General features: G+C 37.1%; 1 protein-coding gene across 2 annotated transcripts; it reads left to right on the forward strand.

Annotated features, from left to right (window-relative positions):
• The first annotated feature begins 1646 nt into the window (after window positions 1-1646).
• Window positions 1647-12742, forward strand: LOC109049119 (phospholipid phosphatase-related protein type 3-like). Of its 2 annotated transcripts, none has more exons than XM_042773710.1 (8): window positions 1647-2355; window positions 5498-5604; window positions 6773-6958; window positions 7208-7337; window positions 7989-8184; window positions 8708-8765; window positions 9837-10010; window positions 10721-12742. In XM_042773710.1, the coding sequence occupies exons 1-8, from the start codon at window positions 2328-2330 to the stop codon at window positions 12011-12013; spliced, it is 2172 nt and encodes a 723-aa protein (XP_042629644.1). In that variant the 5' UTR covers window positions 1647-2327; the 3' UTR covers window positions 12014-12742. The 2 variants fall into 2 exon arrangements, with proteins under 2 accessions (XP_042629644.1, XP_042629653.1); XM_042773719.1 differs by lacking the exon at window positions 1647-2355 and adding an exon at window positions 3893-4485.
• Window positions 12743-20297: the final 7555 nt, after the last annotated feature.

The raw sequence follows: 20297 nt of genomic DNA on the forward strand, positions 1-20297 counted from the left end.
TTTTGTTTGTTTGTTTTTTTAGATATAAATGTAATATATTTTTGTGGGTCTCATTAAGTCTCATTAATAAGCTGAAAATCTTGATTTTTTTTTTTTTTTTTTTGCAAAAAATGTCTGTTGTTGTTATTATTATTATTATTTTTAAACAAATACATTATCATTAATGCCAATGTGGTGTAAAGAACATGTAGAATGACATTTTGTTATCACAAGAAACCCATAAAAGAGAGAATCTCTTTAGACTATCATGACTGTTGTTACATTTTTACAAATATTATATATTTTGACATATTTTAACGTTTTTTAAATTAATAAGACTTTTTTTTATTTATTTGCTCATTAAAATTTTATTATATAACATTAAAATATGTTAATAAATTGTCAACAGAAACTAAAAAAAAAAAAAAAAGTTTTTCATGAATACATTATGCATGTATTTAAAAAATTGATCAATATTGTTGATCATATCAAACATGGTATGCATGCATGCTCCTGAACACTAGTTGTTTCTCTTACTTTCATTCTTCCCCTGTGGAACACCACAAGTGTGACTTTGTGGCATATTTTTTTTTTTTTTTTTTTTTTTCTTTTTTTGCAAAATAAAAGCATTTCCAAGCAAACATCCTGATTAAACATTAAAGCACACCAGTGTGATAAACAGTGAACATTTTCATAATTTTGTATCTCATATTGTGAAAATTATTCATACAAAATTATTCATACTTTTTTTTCACTCAAAAAATGAGGTGCCTACTCTCAGATAAATGAAGCCTATGATTAATTAGATGCAGAAACACAAAAACAGTCCTGATTGAAAGAAATGAGTTATAGTTTTTATTAGTTCGAATAATAATTTAATATCATTTCTAAATGTGTGTTTTATTTGAAGTTGATTGTAGGCCAGTCATTTTTGACCGGGAACACCACGAGTGTGACTTTTTGCAATTTTGTACAAAATAAAAGCATTTTAAAACAAAATTCCTGATTAAACATTAAAGCACACTAGTGTGATAAACAGTGCAAAATTTCATAATTTTTAATCTCATATTGTGAAAATTATACATAAAAATTGCTTTTTTCACTCAAAAATATTAGGTACCTGTACTCACAGATAACTGAGGCATACGATTAATCAGATGCAAATACAAACACAAATCCAGTCCTAAATGAAAGAAAACAAGTTTACAAAAAAGATTGTATACAATATTTAGTGATAATATAGCATAATAAGAGATTCATAAGCAATTGTTGGAGGCCGCTCAGGAACACCACTAGTGTTACATGAATCCGAACACAAACAGAGGGTTAAATAAACAAATTTAGCTCTTGCATTTTGCTATTTTATAAGATGGGGATATGAGTAGGCTATGTTGTGTCATATTTTAATTATGAATGTTCCATCTTCCTAATAAAGCTAAACAGTGCTAAACAGTTATCAACAACATACTAAAAATGCTGCAGAAAACAAAAAATAACCCTAGAGCAGGAACACTCATGGTCGTCCTATGATGATTCTAGGAGGATGCGAGATTCACTCAAGCACAGAGCAGCGAGGAGCGAGCGCGCGTCTGCGATGACGCGCTGACATCTTCTCACTACTGAAGGCGTGCTGCGCCATGTGCTGCTGAGGGGAAACATACCTAGACACAATTAGAGCGCGTGGTCCAAAAGCAGCCCCACCCCAAACAAATAAGCATCATACTTGTCTAACGTGAGTCCACACAAGACATTTGCTCCGTTAAGAATATTTAAAAGTACAGATAACGTCCAGCATGATGGAGCAGTCGATGCACATGCACAAAGAGAGGAGAGAATTAACCCTTGCGGTCGTGAACGGAACTCCCGTACAATCTGCCGCGTCTCTTTTGTTACACATTAGGGGTCGATGACTGGAAATAAGCGGGGTTACGATGCTCTCCGCGTATTTGTGTTAAAAAGTGGACCGCCTCCTCCCTAATTTCTGTCCCCTCCCTCAAGAAACCCCCTTCCTAGTAGCCTTTTGTGTTCACGGTGCCCTACACAGTCACTGCATTCCTGTTTCGTTTACTATCTGCTCATCCGAGACGCGAGGTCTGTATTTGAGATATCTATGAGAAAGTAGCCCGATTGCGAGGAAATTACTCACATCTACTTCTGGGACTTTGCTACGTTTTAAGTGGAGTGTCCAGCTCCATTCGTACTTTTATCCGTTTACTTACCTTCAGAGGACAGGGGGGGAAGTGAACACAAAGATATTTTGTACAAGCGTGTAATGGATTAAGTCGCATTGAGGAAAGCTGGAGCACCACAGACGAACCAAGCGACGGCGAAGGGGTCGGAGGGAGTCGATGAATTTCCAACATCACCGAGAAAGAGGTGAGATATCAGTGTGTGTCTGACGGTGACCGAGCCTGTTCCTGGGAGCCCTTAAAAAGCAGACATGCTGAAACCTGACATCTAGAATCCAGATTTTGTGGCGGGTTTGTAGATTTATTTTCTGAAATGCACATTAAATGTATAAAAAAAGTTCATTTTTAGCATTAGGCTGGGTGTTTCTGTACGACATTCCAGAATAATTCATGACACCATTTCAGGAGAGGAGAGAAGTGTATGTGAGATGGTAACTGACCACGAGGACATTTTGAAATGCCAAATCTGCTAGAAAAAAAAATAAATTAATAAATAAACGAAAATATTAATATTCTACTTTAATCGGGGCTTGCATATAATATATGCCATAAGTGTTAGAATACAAAGATTAAAAGTGTCCCGTGAAATCGCGTGTGCTCTGTTCAGCACAGATGACCGTCTTCATCCCTGATGTACTGTACATCTCGGTTGTAGCCATGTGTTAAGAGCACTGCTCAGTCACAGCGGTTTCAGTACCATGTAGTGGACAGCGGCGCAGCTGGTACAGGAGATCAGTGATTCAAGGGTGGGAAATGTTGGGGGTGATCGTACGGTCAGCATCTTAGCCCTCCTCCTCCTCCACAGAGAGTCAAGACAAAAATTGATGGGGGGGGGGGGACTATCTATTATTTTTCATTAATAATGTACATCATTTTTTATTATTATTATTAATAGTATACATATACAAATTTCATCAGAATTTGTATACGTTCCTGTCACCAAAATTTTGATAAAAGTAAGCCAAAGCTAGAATCATTAAGGAGTGAACTAAATAGAAGCTCATGAACTTGCGTTCACCCAAGCAAGTATCCATAGCAACAGTGCGTAGCTCAAGTTTGGCATTGAGGAAGCATAAAGGTCCATTCACACCAAGGACGAAAACTTAATTATAAAGTCTTAATAATCGTTTAATAATATAGCTTAGTTATATGAGAATTATATCTACATTAACTTACAGTCACCACTGGTAAGCTACTACTAAATATAAATATATTGTAGAAACTTAATTTTCTGTGAAGTTGCTTTGCAACGATTTGTATCGTGAAAAGCGCTATACAAATAAACTTGATAAACTGAATTGAATTAAATTGAATATGAGAATAATGGAGTCCATAATGAAAACGACACAGAGGAATGATATCGTTGTCGATATTGTATCGATATCGTTCAACGATATCGTTGAATGATTTTTAAGCAGATGAACGATAAAAAATAAAAAAATGTTTTATTTCAAATGCCTGCAGGATTATTGAAGTAAAAAGTGAAAATAACAAACACATATTTTTGAATCTCAATAACATGCAAACATTAAAACACAATATAAATTTGCAATAATTTTAACAATTTTCTAAATAATATTTACTATTTTAATTAAAATGAAAATTTCTGTTTTGATGTTGAGGAAGGGACAGAGCCTTACTGACATATGACAATAATAATAATAATAATAATAATAAATGATGATGATAAAAAGACTGCAGTGGATCACAAGTGGATTCCCAAAGTAAAAACAGCTACATTGCTTTCATACTTTCATAGAAAATTAACAAATTTGTTTTTTCAAAGCAGAATTTTGATTAAATTACACAACCCACTTATATAGCTGTAAATCACTTCCTTCACTTCACTGTGGACATTTTACGTTATCTTAGCATCTGAGTCAGGATCACTGGAAAGGTTGGATTACTTAAATGAGTTTAAAAACCTCTCCCTTTCTCTACGTTTAGTATATGTATTTATTCAGTACCAACTTCCCACCAGCTCTGACATATTGCTGAAGAGACTCACAGACCGACTTGATTGCTGCTTTATTGCTAAGCTCTTTTATTTGCCAGCCAATAGACTCCTTGACAGCACAGACTTGAGTCTGTTCATTCCCGGCCCTCTCCTTATCCCCCTCTCTCTTCAGAGACAAACAAAGTTGCGCAGGATAAATAGTCCCCTCTCCCCTGAAAAGAACCTTCTTTGTTTGTGCAGTGTGAGGCGTGGAAGCTGATACGGCCACCATGTGTCAACCAACATTCATTAGCTGTCTGCCTGGAGAGAGATGAGGCTATTCAGGCTTTTGCATGCTAAGTCAATACTGAATTCCTCAAGGTAACTCCAGTAATGGAAGCTTAGTCACTAATCTGCAGAACTAAACATTTACAGTGGTTATAGTTACAGCAGTTAAATGGTTTTAATCTGATACTAGGCAGCAGTATTGAATCCTGATATTGACTGTACCTCATCAAATACCACCACAATGTTGTAATATCATCAAAAACCATTAATTTAAAAATTTCTGGTTGGACTGCAGTTATGTGTCATAAAGCTCTGTTTTTGAACCCCTTGAAAACGGTACCTTTAGACATCACAGAACATCTTGAACATATGATATTTTGTGGTGTCATTGAAAGTACTCCCCAAGCCAACTTTAGAGGTCTTTTTTATTTATAGCCCCAAAGACCAGTGTATTTTATTACATGCATGAGGATATGGTTTATGAGACTTTTATCACGGCATGGCTTGCTTTCCAATAGATTATCATCGCTTCTGAAAAAAAAGCTATATCACAAAAAAAAAAAAATATGTAAAATGCTATTTTTTCTCTTAAAGATGGTCTATATATATATATATACATATACGTTACACTTGTTTGTCTGTTATACTTTAAATAGTGATGAGACATGTTAAATATGTAACTTTATCTCTAATGACTTTTTAATGGGTGTATTCATTTTACACTCCCTGTATCTGCCTTTGTGTCCACCCGTCCACATCAGATCCACAGAATATTTGCATGCTTAGCAAAGCAAATTACAAACATGCCAAGTGATCCATTTACCAGGCTGATTTGAACACTTAGATATCCCAAGACCATTTGAGGTTGAGCCAAATAAAAGTTGCAGGATATTTAATACCACAAGCAAAAGGACTTTCAGTTGACAAAAAAAAAAAAGCCTTGAGTTGTGAAAATTGTGGTTTAAGACATTTACAGAGTTTACCATTACAAAGACATTGTGTTCATCATTGTTAAATTCAATATGTCATCTAAACTGATTAAGGTCTATAACATGCACATCTAGTAAATATCATGTGTTTGATCTTATTCTGTTCTCACTTTTAGATTTTACACGGCCAAACACCAAAATGATGTCGCCAAAAGACAAGCCCAAAAAGAAGAAGCCTCCCAAAGACAGCATGACACTGCTGCCATGTTTCTACTTTGTGGAGGTACGTATGAGCTCACTGTGTTTCAGTTGTTGTGGTGAAACTTTGACAATCTCTACAAGGCTTCTTCATCCTGCCATTGAACTGCCTAAAGAATAGCATGACATGTTCTGCACCACTGCCTTATCTTATGAGAAGAGTCATCTGCATAGAATGCCATTTACATGTTGCTTTGAGTTATAATATAATGGCGTGATGAAACTTACAGTATAATCCTGTAAAATGAAATGTTGATTTCAGATGTGTAATAAATGACATGAAATGACTTGACAAATGTCACAGAACTGATATTTAACACCATAGATGCCATTTGAAATATAGTGAATCATAGGCGGGATACAGGATGCTCAACTTATTATCTTGTGTAGGTAATGTCAAAAACGTGTTTTAACCAGGGTTAAGAGGTTTTACCAGGATTTCAAAAAAAGGATTATTTGGGCTTAAACTGCTTTATTCCTATTCAGTGAGATAATACTGATGTAAAACTCTCAAGTAAATAGTTGAAACATCAAAGGAAAATGTAACTAGTAACTACTGGACGTAATATAATGTTTACATAGATATTTAGACGCTTAAGTCGCACTTAAAATGTCTGAATATCATCACATTTGCCTGAATGTGTCAAATCAAACCAAGTGGCATCTGCAAAGAAATGATGCTAGATCTTTCCTCAGAACTGACTTTTTCCTCTTTAGCCATCTTGCAATGAATTAAAATAAGTAGTCTCAAGTTTTACTGGTTGTATAAAGTCAGTTCCTCTCAAGCTCACACAGAAATCATATTTAGTTACGACAGGTGTAGTTAATGTACATTAATGTTTGACAGTCTAAAATAGTCCAAATGCTTTTTATTTTCTTTTTGAAAGAAAATAATAGAAAGTTTGAAGCATACAGTATGTAAAAGATGTTTATACTTTTTGTTGTTTTTGTTGTTGTTGTTGTTGTTTTAAAGAAATGCTATATTTTGTTATTTCAAGCCAAGGCATTCATGCATTTTTAAGCTTAGCTTAAGTGTTCAGATATCTTTGGGACCACTGTATGCATAATACTGTTTACATGAATAATTCATGAATGAATCCATGCAGTAAATATTGACTGATTCCTCCTTCCATAATCCTCTCCTGTGCCACCTTTCCCATAACCCAACTGTTCTTCTTTTACTTCCCTTTTAGCTGCCAATAGTGGCATCCTCCATGATCTCTCTTTACTTCTTGGAGCTGACAGACGTATTACAGCCAGCTAAAGTTGGGTTCCGTTGCCATGACCGCACGCTGAGCATGCCCTATGTGGAAACAGGAGACGAGCTCATCCCTCTGCTCATGCTGCTCAGCCTGGCCTTTGCTGGACCTGCAGCGTCTGTGAGTGTTCATACTCTATTCATAAACAGCCTAACCTATTTATCTCACTCTTGCTACTGTGAATATTACACAAAATCATGTTACTCTATTCATTGATGCAATGTGGACAGTAACAGCATGGCCAGTGAATTGCATGGTCAAGGACAGAGTTTTAACATATTGTTTAAAGCATAATTAAACACTTGACAGATTGGATTTCTGTAATGTTGCTTCAGGCAGCTCTCATTCTTCTGTGCGTTTTTGGCTTAGATCATGCTGGGTGAAGCCTTGATGTACTGTATGCAGTCCAAACTGAAGATTCGCCCTGGTTCAGAAGGGAGTATAAATGCAGGAGGCTGCAGCTTTAACTCCTTCTTACGCAGAACAGTGCGCTTTGTGGGTATGTTAAAAGATCCCTCAGTGTTGAACAATTTACAATTAAATGATATTTGGGGTCAAATGTTTAACAGTAACTTTTTTTAATGACAAATCTACAAAGATATTTCAGGTATGTCTCAGTCCATATCACATCTATTACTGATTTTATTTCTAAGCTGAACCTTAAAAGCCATCCCACAAATGGTCAATCAATATGCTTTATGATTATAGAAACATTCTTAAGTTGACCTGGCCACTGCAATGCATGCACACAAAAATATTCTAAAACAAATTGGTTGAGTAGACTCAATATTTGTAATAAGGAGATTAAGGGTAAAGTTAAAATGTACAGTATATACACATAATTAAAATACATATGCATATAATACATATTTGCATGGTACTTGTAGGTACACATACAAAGAAAAAAAAAGCTTTAAATGGTCTACTAGATCTCTTATTCTTAGTTTTAATACTCAGGAGTTAGGACCTCTTCTGACTTCTGACATTCATTATTCATACACTACAGCATTCAGACATTTTTAAAAGGTTTTTCTATTTTGGTAGAAGCATATGGTCGACTGTTGGCTACGTAAGAGTCACACAGACAAACAAAAACAAGTCTGGCTCTGTTCACACATTTCCACACTGACAGTTTCTCGTCCTCTCACAGGTGTTCATGTGTTTGGGCTGTGCGCCACTGCATTGGTGACTGACATTATCCAGCTGGCCACTGGCTATCATGCTCCCTTCTTCCTAACCGTGTGCAAACCCAACTACACACTGCCGGGTGTGGCCTGCGATAAAAACCCCTACATAACCCAGGACATCTGCTCAGGCCGGGACCAGTATGCCATCCTGTCAGCAAGGTGAATATACACAAACAACACCATGCTTTCTCACATATGCCTAGGTAAATTCATTTTGTTGTCGTGTTTAGACTGTTACCTGGTTTGCATATTATATTTCCATATATGTACTAAAACGCATAGTATTGTTTATTTCTATGCAATCAACACGCACAATTTATCCCTGTAGTGATGCATATCCAATGTGTGGACTAAACAGGATGAAAAATAGATATTCTTTATGTTTATTTCAAGTTTTAAGTTTCTATCCCATTGCAGTGTTTCCCTACAAGGATTACAAATGGATGTGATCCCCTTTTGTCCCCAAATCCTTGTCAGGCATCACATAGAAGAAGGAAGCTATGGAACAGATATAAAATTTTGTTTTGCTCACTGAAGCGTAGTACTTTCCTCCTGCATCTCTTCTTTTGGCTCATTTACATTTCTTTTTCACATGCTAAAACTATTGGCTGGATAATTCATTTAATGTGTTAATGAAGTCAATGTCACTTTTTCCTCTTTTTTTCTGTCTCTGTGTTTTTAGGAAAACTTTCCCCTCCCAGCACGCCACTCTGTCTGGCTTCGCAGCCGTCTACATTTCTGTGAGCATTTCTCTTTACTTTTCTCAGGGAACTTTGATTTAAAAATGATCTGATGCAAAATACTTGTAATTTGAAAAAAAAAACGTGCCACTGTGATCACTAAGCTAGCACTGTTATTAGAAGGATCCAGCATAAGCATTAAGTAGCGCAAAGTCTTGTCAACTGCTGACTGACCTCTGCTGATTTCCTAAAAAGTGTAGAGTATATAGGCCACAGCCAGCTTGGTGTCTCCCAGCTGTAGAGCCTGAGATGCTCATTAGTCTTCTTTTGTTAGCTATGCCTCACTGAACTCAATGTGTGATTCCAACTGTTAATGAAGTTATTCTCTCTGGACAGTTAAGAGAGACAGTCAAGCTGCTGTAACTACATTTGGAGTATTTTGGGTAATTCTAATTGGAATTAGTGTCATCCTGTAGAATCTAATTGGCTGACCTTAAAAAAAAAAGCATGCAAAGCAGTTACTGTAAAAAAAAAAAAAAAAAAAAAAAAATTGCTTGTCTTTCCCAATGATAGTATGTGGGTCTCAAATATCAAACTTAACCATTTAAATAAAATTAAGTTGCTGGACTAATTTTTTTAATTTAACTCTTAGATTCTGTGATTAAAGTATCACTTTTTTTACTTAATTACTTATTGAATTAGCTCTAAATTCTATTCTAAAAAAAATAATCATATTATAGCATATGGAACGGAAGGAAAATTATGCCTGGACAATGTCTTTGAACAAGCCTGATAAAATAAAAAAACAACAATTATTAAAAATCAAATGCCCTTATAAATTCCAATGCTTTGATTAAGCATGCATAAGAAAATTGTTCTAGCATAAGAGTTTATTCCCCCTACCCTCAATTTTGTACTTGGTCATTTTGAGTTACTACTATTTAAAACCTTTATTTAATGGACTTTAAAGCACTGTAAAACTTTACAGTTTTCAGTGAAACATCAACTTGACTGAAACACTAAGAAAAGTGAAAACCCAAATTTTAAGACGAAAAAGTTTTTTATTCAGGTTTCAGTTTTTACCAGAGCAGTTGTGTCATGTTGTTGTGATACTCATGTTTCTCTACTCAGATGTACTTCAATGCCACCATATCAGACAGTACCAAGCTGCTGAAGCCTGTGCTGGTGTTTGCATTTGCTATAGCAGCAGCCCTGGCAAGTCTGACCCAGATCACCCAGTATCGAAGCCACCCGATTGACGTCTACATGGGCTTAGTGTTTGGGGCTGGCATCGCTGTTTATCTAGTGAGTCTTTGTTTTTAGTTTGCCTCTCCAAACAACTTTTGCTTTGACAGCATGAATTTTGGGTTAGCAGAGGATATCAAGACTTATTTATCTTCCTCTTTTCTGTGTTTTATAATCTGCAGACTGCAAGTTCTGTATTTAGGATTTATTTTCTATTAGAGGAAGAGAAATCCTCCAGGATTCATCAGGAACAATTTCACAGCTCCATTTCACTCTTTCCATGTCATCTTTTTGCTTAGTCCCTTTCCTCTGATATGCTTTTGTGTTATAATCTCTCTAACTTGTCAAGTGGGTTAAAACTATTTCTAAAAATTCCATTTACATTACAATAGTAAATAGGTAAAAGAAAAAAGTCAACAGACAAAAAGTGAAAGTAATACAACTAAAGCACTGTAGCACTGAATAACAATAAGTGTTTCATTTTTTACAGTAAAAATACAATAAAATACAAAATAAACTAAATACATTTTTGTGACTCCAAAAAAAATTACCCTTCCCAGATTAGTAAAAGCTGTTATAGCAGCAAAGAGAGAACCAACTCTCTATTATTATTGGCCAATGTTCTAATATGAACTGTTCAATAAGCACATTTGAGTATAGTGTGTAAATACATTTGGTGTATGTGCAATCTAGTTAATTTGTCTTCATGAGGTAAAAATCTCAGATTAATTAGTGGACGTTAAAAATAACAACTGTTTCTCACTCCCCAGGCACTATATGCAGTGGGGAACTTTAAGTCCAATGAAGAATCCTCCCCCAGGCCACTGAAGCAGCCTCCTCTTCCACAAAAAGATCCTCTAAGAGAACTGACACAGCGTGGACATGACTCTGTGTATCAAAAGGCTCATGCTTCTGAAAGCAACGATGAGCTATCAGCCCCACCACATGTTGCTGGCCTGAACCGTAAGGTGCGTCGAGAGAAGGCCTCAATTGGCAGCCTAAAGAGAGCTAGTGCAGATGTTGAACTTTTGGCTCCTCGCAGCCCGATGGGAAAGGAGACCATGGTGACCTTCAGTAACACACTGCCCCGTGTTAACACCAATGCTATGGAGGAGCCTGCTCAGCGTCACATGACCTTCCACGTGCCAATGGACTCTCAGCGCTCTAAAAAGCTGGTGTCTGAATGGAAGCAAAAATCAATAGAGTTGCGTAGTCTCACCTTGAGGGACGAGGAAGAGGAAGAAGGAGCAACTGCAGAGGGAGTTGACGGAGTTGAAGGAGAAGCTTCAGAGGATCTGGGCATGCCGTCCTCCCTTTATCCTACCGTGCAAGCAGGAGGTGCCAGGGCAATGATGCCTCAGAGGCCTGGTGCCCCGCAGTTGGTTCATATCCCAGAGGAAGCTACCAGACCACCACCAGTGTCACCTAAAAGTGCCACAACACGGGCTAAATGGCTGTCCATGACGGAGAAAGGAGGTCCAGTACCAGCTGCCACACCAGAACCTCCACGGCTACCCAACCAGCCACGGGTTATGCAGGTCATTGCCATGTCTAAGCAACACGGTCCGGGGAGCATCACTACACTAAAGTCCTCCGAGACCGCCTCGTCCTGTGCCACCTCCAGCACCGGCTCAGAGTCTCCATACTACCGCATCCCTTCGGAGCAAGACAGAAGCAGCATTGTCACGGTAGACGCTCGTGCTCCACATCACCCAGTGGTCCGTCTTTCTTCAGGTAACGGTAACACATGGGATTGGAGGAGCACCTCAAATGGCAGCACTGAGGTTCACGAGACCAGCCGGACTCTCCCCAGGCAGGAATGCATCCGTGATTATCGTCCCATGAAAACGGATTCCCTCTGCTCCTCTACCAGTGATCCTGACCCAGGGATCCTGCCTCCACCACCTCATCCTGACCTACTCCTCGACAGCAGTCTCAGTCGAGATTCCTCATTTTACCGTAAGTCCTCATTCACAGCTAAAGACTGGGAGCCTGGGCAGCCTCACCCAGAGCCGGACCACTTCTTTAAGAACTTGCAAACAAACAGACCATTTCAAGACTGAAGATGTTACTGTAGGCCAAAGCAGGGACACTGCAGACTTCTTTTGGGAAGAACCTAATGTGAATAATTGTGTTTTCAGTGGATGGCAAGAGAAACAGCCTTTTTGGTTATCTCAAATCAAGCATCTGGAATGGATTAGTGCATTGGAGCACCAAAAGGATCACACAGACTTGAGTAGGTGTACAGTTACATGCACTATCTGTAAGGAAAGATGACCCACAAACCTCAAAACATGAAATACAAAATCAAGTTGTGATTGATACATTAAGGGTTTCTGTTATATTCCATCTTAGCAAATTTGAAGTGCAGAAAATGTTGCCCCTTTCAAGAAGCTAAGTTCTCATGAACCAAGACATAACAACTAACCATATTTATGTTAGAGGTTTCATTCCTACACAAAGACTTACATTGTTTGTAGAAGAACTAGTGTTTTAGTTCTTTAATGTTTCAAACTCATTGAGGACAGTTTTATTGTGGGAATATGAACAGGGAAGCAGTATCATCGCTTTGCTGTGTATGGAATCAGTTGTAAGTAGGCCTAGTCACTTTCTCCTTTTTATACTAAAATACGAAGTACTCTGCTTGTGTTTACGTGTTGCATGTGTGTTTATTTATGTGTCTTTTTGACCTTGGATGGACTGTTATCTATCAGCAGGGATGGTCTCTTTCATTTTCCTGCCCAATGTTAAGTTTTTTGTTACAAACTTTGAAAAATAAAATTGTAATAATACTGTCTGCTTTTAATCAGTGAATCTAATGAATTCTGATAATTGTTTTGAGTCAAAATCATTGATTTTCTCAGACATTTTGAGAAACAAGTGATGGACTATCGTAGAAAGTATTAAATCTTTTTTTTTCATATTTTTTTTTTAGAACATCAACAACAAAAACAACCCATGCATTTATGCCTTCCACTAATAACAGGGCATGCATTTATATATTTTATATTATATATATTTATATTAAACAATGTTCAATCATTTATTATTTAGAGGAAACTGTAATTTATGTGTGCTTATCAACATTACATCCACAATATAAGCCAGTATTTCTTAAAAAATTAGTCTGAGATTTAAAAGGTAACAGAAAAGTCGTCAAGTCACCTTTATTTATATAGCGCTACAGATTGTGTCAAAGCAGCTTTACAGTGCTAAACAGGAAAAATGTGTGCTGATAATGCCAGAGGACAATAGAAAGCAGTAAGTTTATCAGTTAAAGTCAGTTTATTGTTGATTCAGTGATGTCATTGTCCAGCTTAGTTCAGTTCTCTTCCGATAGTGTCTGTACAGTCAAGTCAACAATTCAGCCAGAAGTTCTGTCCCCAACTAAGCAAAACAAAGGCGTCAGTGGCAAGGAACCAAAAATCCATCAGTGACAGAAATGTAGAAAAGAAAACCTTGGAAGAACCAAGTTCGGTCAGGGGGCCAGTTCTCCTCTGGCCAGATGAAACCAGCATTGTGTGGTTTAATTCCAGGCTGCAACACATGTCAGATTGAGCAGAGGACTTGTCTGGTTCTCTTGGTCTTGTGCCGATGGCCAACAAGGTCTTCACAGGGAATCTGTCTCTAGGATTTGTCTAGTTGACATGGCCTCCACTGAAATTCAGGGCTGTAGAGGTCTATATGTGTTGATCCACCATCTGGTCTGGATACGGACACACTGGATCCAGGGTACTGCAGTGACCATCTGATCTGGATACAGACTGGATCTGGGTAGCTACGGTGACCTCGGAATAAAAATAAAACAGACTAATATTAGCATAGATGCCATTCTTCTTATGATGTAACAAGTACATCAGGTGTTATCGGAAGTGTTCCTGGTTCTGGCTGACCTAATTAATGCAGCCTAACAATCTTTTGAATTAGGAAAAGTCATCATGTGTTATGTGTATGCCATGTTAAAGTGATGGGTCTTTAATCTAGATTTAAACACTGGTGTGAAACAGGTGTGAAAGGATACTGGTGCGGTGTGGTGTCCACTTCTCCACCAGATATAGAAATAGAAAGAGAAAGTTTTATCAAACTGCACTGTTCATTTTGTTTGGATATTGCGATTACACAATTAGCTGTTTTGTCAGCTTGGACTGCAATATATGATCTACTGAACTCACTTGCACAATCAGCTGTGTTTGGATTCCTAACTCACTTGGATTTAACCTGTTGGCAACATGCTGTTTCATTGCTTTTCAGTTATATTTCTTGTGATTTTACTGGAGCTTACGGCAAGAAATACCTCGAACACTTGGATTTCACCATGATAAAATACTTTCCAGCTGAACTATTAAACTTACAGCAGTATCTACCTCCTACCTGTGTTTTGCAAACGCTGCGATCACTGCGATCTTCTCCCCCAACCCAAATATGTTCATCGGGGATCCCGCCAGAGTCTTCATACAGCTAGTGCTGGGGTAAACGTAGTTTAGTCGCTTGGATCATTGTCACAAAACGGCTATTGGTGAACTACCAGTTGTGACCTCCATTGACCAATATAATGCTGCCTTTACATTTATCTTGGATGAGTTTGCCCCCATGAAGAAACGTGTTGCTTCTTTTAAGAGGTCTTCTCCATGGTATACACCTGAGCTCTGTGAGCTTAAGGCAGCTGGTAGGCAGTTGGAGCGACAATATAGGAAATTTGGCCTAACAGTTCACAAACTTATGTATGAACGGCATCAGATTGAGTACCATAATTCTTTGAAAATTGCAAAAACTGAGTATTATTCAATTATTATTAGTACTGGGGTTTCCAATCAACGAGTTTTGTTTAATACAATTAATCATAATAAGGTTAAGTGCCTCACCACAGAGCAGTGCAATGATTTTCTTAAATATTTCTCATGTAAAATTAAGAATATTTACTATTGAAATAATACTATATAATAAAACAATTGCATTTGTCTCTGCTTCATCTGCTTATTAGACCTGCATCCTTTTAATTCCCCTTTCTCTGTTTTCAAGTTTTACTGCTGTGCCGTTAGTTCTGATTTTATTTTAAAATTGGTCTCAGAAATGAATTCTTCATCTTCTATATTTGAGCCACTTCTTACTAGTGTCTTGAAGAAGTGTCTGTCAGTTATTATACCTCATATTAAAGCGACTGTCAACACTTCACTTGTTTCAGGAATTGTTCTCACAGCAGTTAAACCAATTCTTAAAAAAATTTGGGAGCGATACTGCAGACATGTCTAATTATAGGCCTATTTCAAACTTGTGATTTGTTTCTAAGGTTCTTGAGTGTGTGGTAGTTGGTTAGCTACAAAATCATTTCTCTGTGAGCAGACTACTAGAACCTTTTTAATCAGGGTTTAGGTCTGGACACAGTATGGAGACTGCCCTTTTGAGGGTAATGAGATTTGTTAGATCTCAGTGCTGCATTCGATACCATTTGTCACACTATACTACTAGACAGATTACATAAGTGGATTTGTCTTTCTGTTGTAGTTTTAAAATGGTTTGAATCATGTCTTTCAGAGCGCACTCAATTTGTCTATTCTGTTGCAAACAGATCTCAGACTGTTCCATTGTGGCAGGGTGTCCCTCAGGGGTCAGTATTGGGTTCCCCCATTTTTTAGCATTTATATGTTGCCTCTTGGGCAGATTATTCAAAAGCCTGGACTGGGTTATCATTGCTATGCAGATGATACTCAGATTTACATTAGTACTCAACCTGATGTTACATCTGAACTTTCAACTTTATCTGCTTGTCTACTGGAAATACAGGCCTGGATGAAACAGAACTTCCTACAGTTAAACTGTTCAAAAACTGAAGTTTTATTGATTGGCACTTCAACTGCTGTAAATAGATGTGGTAATTTTTTTAAACAGTGAATGATTGCCAAATTCTCCCTTCTGTGCAGGTGCGGAATTTGGGTGTGATTTTTGATGCACAGCTGACTTTTAACATTCATTTTAAGAATGTTACTAAAGTAGCTTTTCATCATCTTCAGAATATTGCATGTATAAGATCGTTTCTCTCTATGCCTGATGCAGAAAGGCTTATTCATGCCTTTATAACATCTAGGCTTGATTATTGTTATTCACTTTTTGCAGTGTTACCTGCAAATTTGATTAAGAGGCTGCAATATGTGCAAAATTTAGCTGCTCGTGTTTTAACTTATACACCATGCCGCAGTCATATCACTCCTATGCTTTCTCAGCTACACTGGCTTCAAGTTCAATCACACATTGATTTTAAAGTTCTTATCTTAACTTATAAAGCAGTACATGGGCTGGCCCCAGAGTATATTTGTAATTTGGTCACAGTGTTCATACTGTACCAGCCTCGTTGTAAACTCAAAACTATGGGTGGAAAGTTATTCTCTTGTGTTGCTCCCAGGTTGTAGAATTCCTTGCCTCTTACTATCAGGAATGCTCCGTCTTTTGATTGTTTTAAGAAATTACTCAAAACATATCTCTTTGGTGAAGCTTTTAAGTTATAATCTTGCAGTTGTTGTTGTCATTGTTATTATGTTGTCAATGTGATTGCTATTATGGAGTAGTGTTGATCTTTTATTGTTGTTTTCTACTGTTGTAGCGCCTTGAGTGTAAGAAAGGCACATTACAAATAAACTTTATGATTATTGTTAGTAGTAGTAAACTGACAGAATGTGTCCGCCTCCTGAACAATGCTAGGTAAATTGTTCCAGAATTTTGGTGTTAAACAGGAAAAGGATCTGCCGCCCACAGTTGATTTTGATATTCTAGGTATTATCAAATGGCCAGAGTTTTGAGATTGCAGGGAAATGAATTAATTAACGTTCCTGGATTTGACACTGAGAGCATAGGTCTTTATTTAGATATATTTTTAAGATGGAAAAATGTGGTTTTACAAATGCTAGAAACATGGCGTTCGAAGGAAAGGTTGCTATCAAATAGCACCCCTATGTTCTTAAGTGATGATAAAGACTTGACAGCACAGCCATCAAGTGTTAGACACTGTTCTAGATTATTGCATGCAGAAGATTTTGGTCTGATAATTAACACTTAGTTTTAAAGATGTTACATGCAGTTTGCAGTGATATTCATTGCTCTTAGATGCTTGATAAATCATGTGCTTGAGCTTGAGGTTATAAGAGAGTATCTCTTCAGATTTCTCAATCACTACTACATGGGTCACTACTACATCAACCATCTTTAATGAATCTGTCAAAAAGACACCCATAATTCATGTGATTTTAATCTTTAAAAATGAATAAATATGAGCTGCTGAAGACACAAGTATCCTAAGAGAGGCCTGTATTGTGGCTATTTAGGGTAAGGACCATGTTTATTAAAACAGTTAGAGAGAATATGGCGTGACATGCCTGTTGTAAAGACGGTGATCAAATCATATACTCATTTCAGAATAGTGCATTAAACATTTAGTGTCCTAGGTCCAAGTCAGACTGTGACTCAATACTGCAGCTCTACAAGAAGAGTGAATGTTCCCTTAGTGGGTCATAAAAAGATCTGCAGCCTAGGCTTCTGAGGAATGACTGTGACTCGTATGCGCCGCTCCAACAGCACAGATTTGACCTCCGTGTGGTGATTCAACATTACAAGAAGCCAAAAGAAGAAAAATACAGAGATTGAGCATTTGAGAAAAATGGGGCAAGATATTTTGGAATAGAATGGAAGGCTGTCAGTCTGATTTGTAAGACGATATCAAGGCTGTTGAGTTTGCAAATATCATGTGATTGAGGAGACATACTGTATCTAAAGCATGTCAAGATCACACTCATTCTATCAATCAAAATCAAAACTATTATGCAGGACACAATGTTTGGGGGTTCTGCTCAAGAGATCAATCTTATTGTAGAATTAAGGAGACCAAGTAGACCAAATTAATGATACAGTTATTGTCAAACAGATCCTACAAGTGCTGTATGTGGCTTTGAATTATGGATACTCTAATATTAACAGTACATACATGATTATGGTGAAGAAGTGTATTCTACAGCTAATGTCATAATTAAATCAAATATGCATACTTCTTGATGGTTGGTAAACATCCATTAGTAACGCTTATCAATAAGCTGTAACTAGTTTGTTAATGCATTAGGTACTGTGAACCAACAATGAACAATTTTTGCAGCATTTAGTAGTCTAATGTTAATATATAAATTGATGTTTATAAATTCAAATTAATATATTTATACAACTCAATTGTATAAGGTTTGTAAGGTTTTTTATGATTATATGTAAAGAAATTAACAATCAGCCAAAATTAATCAGATGTTACATTGTTACAATCAGATAAATTCTTTGCCAATGATGTTTTACACCCCTTCCAGAACTCTGGGTAACAAAACAGTTGTCTGTCTGAATTGCTTCAAAATTTAATTCAGTACAATGTACCTCAATGACACAGGGATATACAGAGTCTTGGATAAATCATCTCTGTGATCTTTAAGATGTTCTTGAAGGATTCAGGTTCTACATCAACCATGAAGTGATGAACAAAAGGAGGTGAAGAAAATGTACTTCTTACTCAAACAGATTATGCCACAAATGGAGAAGCTGGCACACATTACATAACCACAGATGGAAAGGCAAGAACAAGCTCTTTTTGGTTTAATCAAGTTTTACTGTCCCTCATTCTGCTTCAGTAACAAAAGGCCTCATTCAGAATTCACTACAGTGAATGTGAGGAAGCATCTGAGAAGCTAGAGCTAAATTTCTCAAACCATATAAACTCTTTACTTATCAAGTGTGCACTGAATGCATACTTCAAATGAGTGATAAAGTGATAAGAAACATCACACTGTAGTCAATTGTTGCAATTTTAGCATCTGAATTGCTCTTCAGAACAAGTGGTGAATGAATTTTATACAACATGAAAGACTGAAATGACAGTGATTTAAAAAATGCAACTTGACTTACTACTGTCATTTACATATGTGTGCCTACTATATCTCACAGTAATAATATGCAGTGTAGGCAGTCTGAAGGGTGATTTGAGCATGAGTGAATTGATTTGAATTTGCTTGCAGATGCATGAAGATTCTAAATGGTAACACTGCTTTGATCATGTCCTGTAGGCTGATGCTCTGACACACTTATACTGTTCTTACAACAGATAATTGGGAAGACTGTATGCTTGCTTGTTTATGTGTTAATGTTCTGCATTCACAGGCAGATAGTTAGAGTGGAAAAGTCAGTGTGTTAATTAATGGCCAAGACATCACTTGCATTACTGCTACTGCTCAAATACTGCATTCATTGTCTCACATGCATTGCAGTGAGACAATCAAAAACAGGCAAACAATCTACTTTTTCTTCCACATGTCATGTGCTGAGCTCCGCACAAACCCTATATTTAAAATGGAAAAAGTAGATGAAGATGGACCATATTTTTTAAAATGGAAAAAGTAGATGAAGATGGACCATATTTCTATGACTATTTTTTTTTATCTATCTATAGTTACTGTTGCTTGCTCCTTTATTTTACTGTCCTAAAATCTGCTGTTGGGTCTCCACTGCATGATCCCTACCCTCTCCTAGCTCAAAACCCAGGTGATTTGTGTGGCACAGATGCTCTGAACGAAAATAGCAGAAAGCTGGTGAAAAAAAAGTCCCAGACAGGCAAACAGTTTGTGCTCTGAAAGACACAACACTGGTTTGCACAGAGAATACAAGGATTATAGCAAAGCATGTCAAATTTCATGTATTCTCTGTTGTCTAGTCTGTGTTACGGAAAGGAGAGGAGTGAAGGCCTCCAGACTGCCATTCCAAACCTTCTTTAATTACATTCATTGCTCTGTGCAGACCTTTCTGATTTATAAATTACAAAGCAACAACTTCAGTCTCATTTCCAATAACAGTAACACAGCAATTATCAACCAAAATCCATTCATCTTTCTAACTTTAAAAAGGCCCTGAACGTATCCTTAAGCAGAAAACAAATCTCTCACAGCTTAAAAAACATTGAGCATTAGATTTAACTCAATTTATTCTAAAATAAGTATTCAGTGTGAGCAGATACAGCACTTGTTTGATCTTTAGGTGTGATAGCCCTCTGGCAAACTGCTTCTGCAGTACTAACAGGCTTGAGATTGAGTCTTCAGTTCCATTTTCTTCTACCTCTACCCCTCACCTCATAGAACGGAGACTAAATGAATTGGCCTCTAAAGTGGAGCTTGAACGCTGACCTTCAAATGTCAGAAACAGACTTCATATTAAAGTTATGAGAGGGATAACTAACATCTTTATTTCTTCACATTTATGCTGGCTCATAAAAACAAATATGCACACAGAACAAGACATTTGTAGGTTGCGACAGCCTTTATGAGTCATTGTCTCCCAGGA

Source organism: Cyprinus carpio, chromosome A2, assembly GCF_018340385.1.
Source record: "Cyprinus carpio isolate SPL01 chromosome A2, ASM1834038v1, whole genome shotgun sequence".
NCBI lineage: Eukaryota > Metazoa > Chordata > Actinopteri > Cypriniformes > Cyprinidae > Cyprinus > Cyprinus carpio.